This window comes from Trichechus manatus, unplaced genomic scaffold (assembly GCF_000243295.1).
Source record: "Trichechus manatus latirostris isolate Lorelei unplaced genomic scaffold, TriManLat1.0 scaffold00177, whole genome shotgun sequence".
Taxonomy (NCBI): domain Eukaryota; kingdom Metazoa; phylum Chordata; class Mammalia; order Sirenia; family Trichechidae; genus Trichechus; species Trichechus manatus.
Genome location: NW_004444113.1, coordinates 2646160 through 2655839, shown reverse-complemented (window position 1 = coordinate 2655839; position 9680 = coordinate 2646160). Strand labels below are relative to the sequence as shown.

The 9680-nt window shown below is 48.1% G+C and overlaps 1 protein-coding gene across 1 annotated transcript in view; it reads right to left on the bottom strand.

Moving 5' to 3' along the window:
- The window catches only part of IFNGR2 (interferon gamma receptor 2), a 15395-nt gene that overhangs the window by 2059 nt on the left and 3656 nt on the right, over positions 1-9680 (bottom strand). The window contains exons 2-5 of the mRNA XM_023741300.1: positions 9229-9465; positions 6467-6612; positions 3084-3243; positions 2579-2736 (exon numbers count right to left, since the gene is read on the bottom strand). Of these exons, the coding sequence (XP_023597068.1) occupies positions 2579-2736; positions 3084-3243; positions 6467-6612; positions 9229-9465 (701 nt within the window). The remainder of the gene's footprint in view (positions 1-2578; positions 2737-3083; positions 3244-6466; positions 6613-9228; positions 9466-9680) is intronic.

Below are 9680 nucleotides of genomic sequence, written 5' to 3'. Positions count from 1 at the left end.
TTCCAAGGAGCAGCTGGTAGATTCATACTGCTGACCTTTTGGTTAGCAGCAAAGCTCTTAACCACCACGCCACCAGGGTTTCCAAAAACATGACGAACAGTTAGTAGTAAATTCACTTATCAGGGCCCAGCTGGTAGTTCTACTGTGTGAGAGAGATTACTAATGCAAGCAAAATTCTGAGGCCTGTGGAGAGCTGTAATTTTGTGAAAATATTAGTGGAGGAGGCTCCAGTATGGAGTTTATTTAACATTTATGCAATCCATATAACGCCTGAAGGAAAACATGGGCCTCAGTTCCTTCTAGTAGTGACACTGTCTTTACAGACTTAGTCCTTATCTTAAAAAAAAAAAAGCCCAACCAGATGCCGAGTTGACTCCGACTCATGGTGACCCCATGTGTGTCAGAGTAGAATGTGCTCCACAGGGTTATCTTTTTTTTTTTTTAAATTGTGCTTTCGGTAAAGTTTACAGAGCAAATTTGTTTCTCATTCAACAGTTTATACACAAATGGTTTTGTAACACTGGTTGCAATCCCACGATGTGTCAGTGCTCTCCCCTTCCACACCCCAGTTGCCTGTGTCCATTCCTCCAGGTTTCCCGTCACTTCCTGCCTTCCTGTCTTTGCTTTCAGGCAAACGTTGCCCTTTTGGTCTTGTGTACGTGACTGAACTAAGAAGCATGTCCCTCATGTTACGGTTGGTTTTTATGGACCTATGTCATCTCTGGCTGAAGGGTGAATTTCGGGAGTGGCTTCAGTTCTGAGTTAAAAGGGTGTCCAGGGGCAAAAGGCCATAGGGTTTTCAATGGCTGATTTTTCAGAAGTAGATCGGCAGGCTTTTCTTCCAAGGTGCCCCTTCGCAGGTTCAAACCACCAACCTTTGGGTTAGTAGCTGAGTGCTTATCCAACATCTGCTCAATCTAGATATAACAGTAAGATTTCATCCCAACACCTTCACCCTTACTTTACGGGAGAATGATGCAAACACTCGGGAAGCAGATCCTGTTAAATGCTCTCCTCTCAGCGAGCCTCCGAACCTGGTAACATCCTGCCGTGTCCACAGAGGGCCGGGCCTCCTCACAGAGCCTCAGAGGCTGGGGTGGTGTAGGAAAACAAGACTTGTCACAAGATCATCCTGCTTTACTTTCTCCAAAAAAAAAAAAAAAACTTGTTGTGGAGTCGATTCCGACTCACAGTTACTCTATAGGAGATAGTAGAACTGCCCCAGAGGGTTTCCAAGGAGCGGCTGGTGGATTCGAACTGCCGACCTTTTGGTTAGCAGCTGAGCTCTTAACCACTGCGCCACCAATGCTCAAGACCTTTAAAATACCAGGACATCCACTGAGTGCCATGGGGAGGGAGGCCTTGGGCCCAGAGCTCCGGTGCACTGACGCGTCTGCAGAATCCTCCCGAGCGCACCGTGTGGCCCACGCGTGCACTCTTGATTCCTGTCTTCTCTGTCTTCACAAAGGAGAGCGTGCCGCCTCCACACCCTGCAGCTGGTGTCCCTGGGGCCCGTCCCCAGGCAGAGGGGACCCGTGCACTGCGTCCGGACAGGGACCTCTTGGCCAGGCCAGCCCACCTTTCTTACTAACCCCGTGTGTTAGGGATTACATTGTGTGCCCTGGAGATTTTGCTTAGCGGGTACTGAGTTTATGTTAATGGTGGTGGAATAATTTGGAAATGGATAGTGAGAATGGTTGCACAACCTGAAGAATATCATCAACATCACTGAATTACACATGTAGAAATTGTTGAACTAGAGAATATTTTGTCGTGTATATTTTTACCACAATGAAAAAAATGTAATAGGATTAAACTTTAAGTGTTAAATTAAGTTTTAAAAAAAAAGTGTCCCACAAAAAGGTATGCTGATATCCTAACTCCGTACTCATGAACGTGACCCTGTTTGAAAATAGGGTTTTTTTTTTTAACAGTTAAATGAGGTCAAACTAGAGTAAAAAAAAGACCATCAAACTCGTTGCCATCGAGTTGATTCCGACTTACCGTGATCCTACAGGACAGAAGAGAACTTCCTCACAGGGTTTCCAAGAAGTGGCTGGTGGATTCGAACTGCTGACTTTTTGGTTAGCAGCCTGAGCTCTTAAACACTGCGCCACCAGGCTCTGTACCAGAGCAGGGTGGGTCCTAATCCTAAACCCCTTCTGAGTGGCGTCTTATAAAAGGGGAGAACAGACATGGAGATGGGGTCAAATATAAAGGAGGAAGAGGTCACGGGAGCCACATCTACAAGCAGCAAAGTAACGCCAAGGACGGTCAGAGCCACCGGAAGCTGAGCAGAGGTGTGAACATTTCCTCTCTCACAGCACTCAGGAGGAATCGACACGGCCGACACCCTGGTCTGGACTCCCAGCCTCTGGAACTGTGAGACAATAAATTCCTGTTCTTTCAAGCTGCCCGCTTTGCGGTGTTTCATTATGGCAGCGCTAGGAGACAAAGCCACTGTGCTGTTTTTAACTCTAATCTCTGTGTCCACAGCTCTGTTCACTGCTGCACTTGTTGGTGTGATCTTAGCAGTGATGCACCCACATGTCGCCCGTCTGGGTGTGTGCACACCTACCTCTCCTATTTGTAATGGGATCTTGGGCGGAGAATGAAACCAGTATTTAATCAGGCCTCTGTATCTCAGGATCATGAAGAAACAGGCTCCCACCAGCAATACCACTGACAGAGAGGCTCCCACAAACGTCAGGATGGCTTGTTCGAGTTTAGTAGCAGCTAAAAAAGATGACACGAAGGTGAAAAAGATGACTGTCCCCACACACGATACAATCAGCGGTTCACTTTTCACCCACCACTAGCTTCAACAGTATTCGAGTCTCAGTAGAATGGACAGATACCCTCACCCCACGTGGTTGAATTAACAGTGAATCAAGGCAATCCTGTAACAGCAGTCTTAGCCGTTGGGCCGCTTTTGCTGCTGTAGAGCTCACACAAGCGCATTATTCCTACAGGTACCTGCTCTCCTCTTAGCCCGTTCTCTGCGTCTCTCACCCTGCCTCCCTTGATACGCATTCCCCGATCTCGCCGTCTTGGCTTAGAAAGGGCACGAAGGTATGTTTTACCGTCCAGTGTTGTCTTGTGGCAAGATGTGTTGCTTAAGTTCCCAGGCAGAGAGATGCCTTGTGTTGACCAAACCAGTTCCGCCTGGACTTGTAAACAGTATACACGTAAGGGTTTTAAGTCATCCAACGAAATGAAATTGCTCTTGACAGGGCCTTTAACCTATTTAAAAGACACCAACAACCACACATGTCGATCGCCAGAACAGACATGTTCATGCTACTTCCAGCTTTTCCAATGTCTCAGGTAACACAGTCAACTAAAGAATAGGAGATGCAGTTCTTCAGGAGTCCCTGGATTGCAGCATATTCTAGGAAATATTTTTCATTTAATTCCCAACCTGCTTCTGGTTTTAACTGAAATGGGCTAATTGTTCCTATAGTTTTTTTTTTTTAATACAATTTTATTTTTTTGTTGTTGCCTCCTATAGTTTTGGTCAAAGTGATTTATGTTGTCAGGAAAGAGTTGGACCCCAAGGCCTCTGCTCTTCCTGCTGCTGCCCTCCCTCGGGCCTTGCTACCCCCACGCTTGTGACACCCTCGTCCTTGACATTGTTGTCACTGTCCCATAGGGAAGCGGGAAACAGATACAGCATATTATGACAATATAAGATTTCTTGTAAAGGACTTTTTTCCTTTTGAGATACAACAATATGCTGGAGTCATTTGAACTGGTGGTATAACATATACTCAGTAACATGGAAAGATGAAGCTGCTATACTACTGAATGGAAAAAAAAAAGCAGGTTATTCAATAGTATATACAGCATGATCTTATTTTTTAAGATATAAATATAGTTGTATTATCTATGAAGAGTAGGGTAACAAATGATTTTCTATTTTATTTTCTTCTGTTTAGTGGTGATGGACTGCCAGGGCAGAAAATTAATCTTTTTTTTTTTGCTCGTGATGCTGCATAAAGCAATTCTAAGGAAACTGTTCCCTGTGGCATAATTTCAGCAGCCAGTTGGCACTTCTGAAATTCAGGAAATTTTCAACCGTACAGAAGAGTTCACACAGCAGGCTGAGACAGCTTTCCTTAGAAAGGCCTACTCACAAGGCTGGTCCTGGACTCCCCTGGCTGCTGTCTGGGAGCTGGGATTTGGGGAGTGTTCCCACCATTCCCTAGCTGATAAGGGTGGTTCACTGCACCTAAACTGTTTGTGCAGACAGTGTGGTTTATGCTGAACACCTGCTTCCCTTCTGGGGGTCTGGAAGTTTGGAACATGCTGGGCAGAGGGAGGGACTTCCAAGAAAAACGCAGGGTGCTCAGCCCCCATGAACTTCCCTGGTAGATGTTTCACACATGCTCTCACAGCTTCTTCTCGGATGGACTATGTCTTTTGTGACTCTGGAGCCCTGGTGGCACAGTGGTTAAGAGCTTGGCTGTGAACCACAAGGTCAGCAGTTCGAATCCACCAGCTGCTCCTTGGAAACCCTATGAGGAAGTTCTACTCTGTCCTGTAGGGTCGCCATAAGTTGGAATTGACTCAACAGCAAAGGGTTTGTTTTTTTTTTTTGGTTTGTGTAACTCCCCTGGGAGAGGACTCTTGGAAGCTTCCTCCTGGCTTCCTTCCAACTTTGCCCTGTGTGCCTTTCCCCTTTTCTGGCTTTCGTTTGTATCCTTTTGCTTACTACATCACCGTCATGAGTATAACTACACGCTAGACTCTGCAAGTCCTTCTAAAAAACTCACTGAACCTGGGATGGTTTTGGGGACTCACAGTTGAAATGGAAATCATGTTGGTGGCTTTCCAAGTCATTTTAGCCCTAGCACCTTTTGTTCATGGAAACTCAGGAGCAGATACTCCAGATGAAAGGGGGAAAGGGGTCTGAGGCACACACTCCTGCTCCTCCCCACAGGTTCCAACTTACAACTCAACTGTTACGTTTTACACAGGAGGAAACTATGGCCTGGGGGGTTAGGTGACAGGGAGCTAAGCAAATTCCAGGTAGCAGAAGCATGGTCCATGTACTTTTCATTAGAACACACGGATAAACGGGGCTGGCTTCGATGTCTTAGAGGCCAAGCCTCCAGCACTGGGCAGCCCTGCCCCGCTCTAGGATGCCAATGGCACGGACAGACTGCATCATAAGAAAACAGAAGTGTGGGCAGGCCCCTGGGATGGAGCACTGTAATATGGTGCACTGTGGTCAAGAAACCAACCAGATGGTATAGACTCACAAGGCCAGAGCTCCCAGCCTGCCTCCACAACTCCAGCACCATATCTGCTCTCTAAGTGTAGTCCAAGATGCACATGTGACAGGCAGTCAGCTCTCCCGTCTGCTTTCCACCAGGCCCCTTTTGCTCCAGTTCACCCAGATCTCGCTCTGCTGATTTGGGGAGGCGAGTGTTTCCTTAGTCCCTATATGCTTCAGTGAGTTTTGTCTCCTCCAGTATTTCTAGACTCACCATAAAGAAACCAAGAGAAAGTGCAAATATAAACCACGTGGCAGAAAAATGTGGTGATTAAGAGCATGGATCCTGAGACTGGATGTCTCTGCCCTGCCTTGTGCTAGCTGACTCTGGGCAAGTTCCTCAACCACCTGGTTTCCCTCTTTGTGAAACAGGTTGGGATAAAGATTAAATGAGACAATGTATCTAAAATGCCTGGCCCAGGGCCAGACACGAAGGAAGCTCTTGATAAACATAAGCTCTTACTACTATTAAAATTTATAATAATGTTGAGTTCAGGAAATCATGACGTTTACATGGATGATAAAACCTCATTAAGCTTTGTGCAGCTTGGGTAGTCAGGCCCTTGAGATGACGAAAGGCCGTCATCTTTCTCCTGCGTTGCCCAAGGCTGAGCAGGCCCTTTTGATCCCACGTACCTCTGTTAACCTTCTGTCCTGCCACCCCCTGATACGGCCTGCATTTCTGATGGATCAAAGCCCTTGAAGTTCTCCAGATGTGCCAGGCATTCGCTTACTGGCTATCACTTTTCCCTAGAATGTTCTTTCTCCTTAAGGATTGATTGTTCACCTATTCACATGTGCCCTCTTTGCAAACAGTTCAAACCAGAGAAACACATGGTTAATGCTGCAGATCAGTGGTGGGCTCCTTGTTGCAAAAACAGGCCCAATGAAACCTCCCCAAACTCCAGAGCATGACAGAGGCCACGTGAGCAACACATCGGCCACATCTGGACCCCAAACCAGAAGGGGTACTGTTAGACCTTCAGACTGATCTGGCCGAGGAAGGGAAGTCTCCTCCATGGAGCAGAGAAGCAGGTCTTAAAAAGGAGGACTCAAAGGGCTCAGGTCTCAGAGTCTAAGGAGATGTTAGGAGACCCTGTTCTCCTTGCCCGTTTGCAAGTTTACTTTCTTCTATGAAATCAAAAACTCTAAAGAAAGAAAATCAAAAAAGAAGAAAAATGCTCTTGCCTTTCGGGTGCCAGCCTCTTCCCAGTAATAGACGTAATACTCAAACGTGACCATGGAAGTGTCAATGTCAAAGGGGGCAGAGAACCTGATGATAAGCGAGCCTTCTCCTGGAGCCACCTCCATGTTTTCTGGGGGCCCAATGGTAACTGAAATAGAAAAACAGAATAGAGAAAATCCATATATCTACATCTATATCTATACATAAAATTAAAAAGAAACTGTTGCTGTTGAGTCAATTCCGACTCACAGCAACCCTACAGGACAGAGTAGAACTGCCCCATAGGCTCTCCAAGGAGCAGCTGGTGGATTTTGAACTGTCCGCCTCTTGGTTAGCAGCCAAGCTCTTAACCACTATGCCACCAGGGCTTCATACATATATATTTTTTATTTATTCATTCATTTATGTGTAAATAAATAAATATATGCAATATATATATGCATTGCCCACCAGGGTGACTTCTTTTGAGGTTCAACGAAGTTTTCAGATGCCCAAGATTACTCAATGCTGCTCTGGGCACCAGGTTTACCTGGAAGAGCCGGGACAGCTGCAGTGCAGCCCCAGGGCACCAGGTTTACCTGGAGGAGCCGGGACAGCTGCAGTGCAGCCCCAGGGCCTCTTTCTCTTGGAAGGAGGGGTCCTCACAGCAGGGCACATGGTAGCTGGAGTGAGACTCTCTGGCCCCCAGGAGAAGCCCAGGTTCCAGGAGCTGAGATTCACACTCGGCAGATCACAGTGGTGGGCTCCTTGTAGCCTAAACAGACCCATGGAACCTCCCCAAACTCCAGAGTGTGACAGAGGCCACGTGAGCAACACACAGCCACATCTGGACCCCAAAGCAGAATGGGTGATGTCGGAGCTTCAGACTGATCTGGCCGAGGCAGAGAAGTCTCCTCCACTGAGCAGAGAAGCAGGTCTTAGAAAGGAGGACTCAGAGGACTCAGGGATTAGACTCTAAGGAGATACCAGACGCCATTCTGGTTTGGGGTCCAGACGTGGCTCCCTGGATTAGGAGCCAGGGACTCGTGTAACAACTTCACAGAAAGAATTCTCAGGGTCCTCCCAAGCGACATGCCCAGTTACAAGAACCACTGCAGCACTCAGCAAAGCCAGCAGATGCAGCTGCCCACCAGGTGTTTAAGGTTCTCCAGCTCGGGTGCAGTGTAGCCAGCAGAGGTGGTTTTCACTGTAAACAGGGCTGCCTAGTAACATGGCTGGCAGGACATCTTAGTCCAATTCCCAGAGAAACACAGCTGGAAAGTTCACCAAAGGCCAAATTCTCACACAGAGGGGAAAAGATTTTGTTAGCTCCTACCTACAACAGATACATCAAACTTCATCATAAAGGAGCAAAAACAGTATTTACAAACCTGTAAATGCATTTGCCTCTGTGTCTAGCTTAATGCTATACGGTGTTTGAACCTAAGAACTGAGAAATAGGAAGAAAGGCTCGGTGATCTGAAAGGCCTGAAAAACCAGCTTCGAACACCCCGTGGAGCACAGTTGTGCTCTGACACACGCAGGTGTAATGTGCCTTAGAACTGACTCCGTAGCCAGCTGGCCAGCTGGTCAAGTCTGTTTGTGAAGGGTTTTCCTATAATTCATAGGACAGCCAAGGACTGTGACTCATTCTGTGCTGTAAGTGAAAGGTTACAGTATTTCTCAAGTAAGCTTTTACACTGAGTAATTAACCCAAGGAACTCGAAGTACAGGCTGGGTCCTACAAGTTCTAAGAGCCCTGTTGCTGGACATTCTGCACGCACAGATGGCCATTAGTGACCTGTGAGCAGTATTGCTCACAGCAGTGGGGTGGATTGCGCTGACACTGTCCGCTCTCCCTCTTGGCCTCTCCCAGGTTGGCTAGAGTGAGGCATATGGTTTGGCCAGGCTTGTCTCTGTGCAGAAATGACGCGTCCCTACAGAGTTTGCACCTCTGTCCCCTGATCTGATTTGTCTGGAGGAGGAGCTAAGTCTAGACAATGTCCAGTGGCAGAGATGGGACCGGGCCGGGTCCACTGCCAGCCAAGCTGTGAGTGGACTGGCTGCTAGTGACAAAAAGCTCTCGTTAACCTCACTCACGGATGCTGGCTCACATGTTCTCCAGCTTCCCTTTGGGCAGCTAAGTGAGCAGAGTGCAGGAAAGCGTGCCGACTGGCAGGGCCGGCCACCTGCTGCAGGCCTCTGCACGATCGTGTCTTCTCTTATGCTTCTCTGTTTCCACGGGCACCAGCCAGGACTAATCACTGAACTGCTGGAAGGTCGGGGCCGAAAGACCAGCTCTTGTAAAGAGGCCTGGATAAAAGACGTGCCTACACTGATGGCTGTGACCAGTGACACCAGTGTGCGTCCCGTCTGGCACAGAGGTGAGCAAACACTTCCCAGTATAAACGGCCAGACAGTAAATTCAGGGCAGGTGGTTTCTGCCCCACCTGCTCAACTCGGCTGTGGTAGCAGGAAAGTAACCTTAGACAATATGTAAACAAGTGGCCGTAGCTGTGTTCTAATAAAACCTTTCTTACAAAAGCAGGGAGTGGGCTGGATTTGGCCTGCAGCAACAGGGTGCCGACCGCTGGTCTAGCAAACCTCTCTCCTCTGGCATCAAACTCCACGGCAGGTCCTAGGGTTTCCCCACCACCCCCGCCTTTTGCTGGTCATTCTGGGTTAAGAGCGAGACTGAGGTGCTTGGAATCAACAGTGCTCACTGCAAGAGGTCAGGGAAGAAACCTGGACACGGTGAAGAAGTTTAATACCCAAGGTGTCTCACCATTCCGGTAATGCTGAAACCAAGGCACCGTCGCCCAGGCAGAGACGCGGTCTCCCAGCTCAGCCTGCACACGCAAAGAGACGTTGAAATGCCGTGGAAAACCCTGCAGGAGGCCGGCTGCCGTGAAGTCGCACCGTGTCTCCGTGGTCTTCCTGCAGTTCACCCCTGACACGTCGTCCCACTCGCTAGCAGTGCTGGAAAGGAAAAAGGATTTCAATCCACAGAATTCTCTCTCCTCTCATGGATAACAGTTGGCCCAGAGCTCATTGTCTTAACAGCTTTATTGAGAGAGAATTCACACACCATACAACGTACTGGAGTCCCGGGGTGGCGCAAAGAGTTAACCGCTCAACTACCAGCCCAAAGGGTGGTGGTTCAAACCCACCCAGAGGCTCCTCGGAAGACAGGCCTGGCCATCTGCTTCTCAAAGCTCACAGCCTGGACAACCCTAC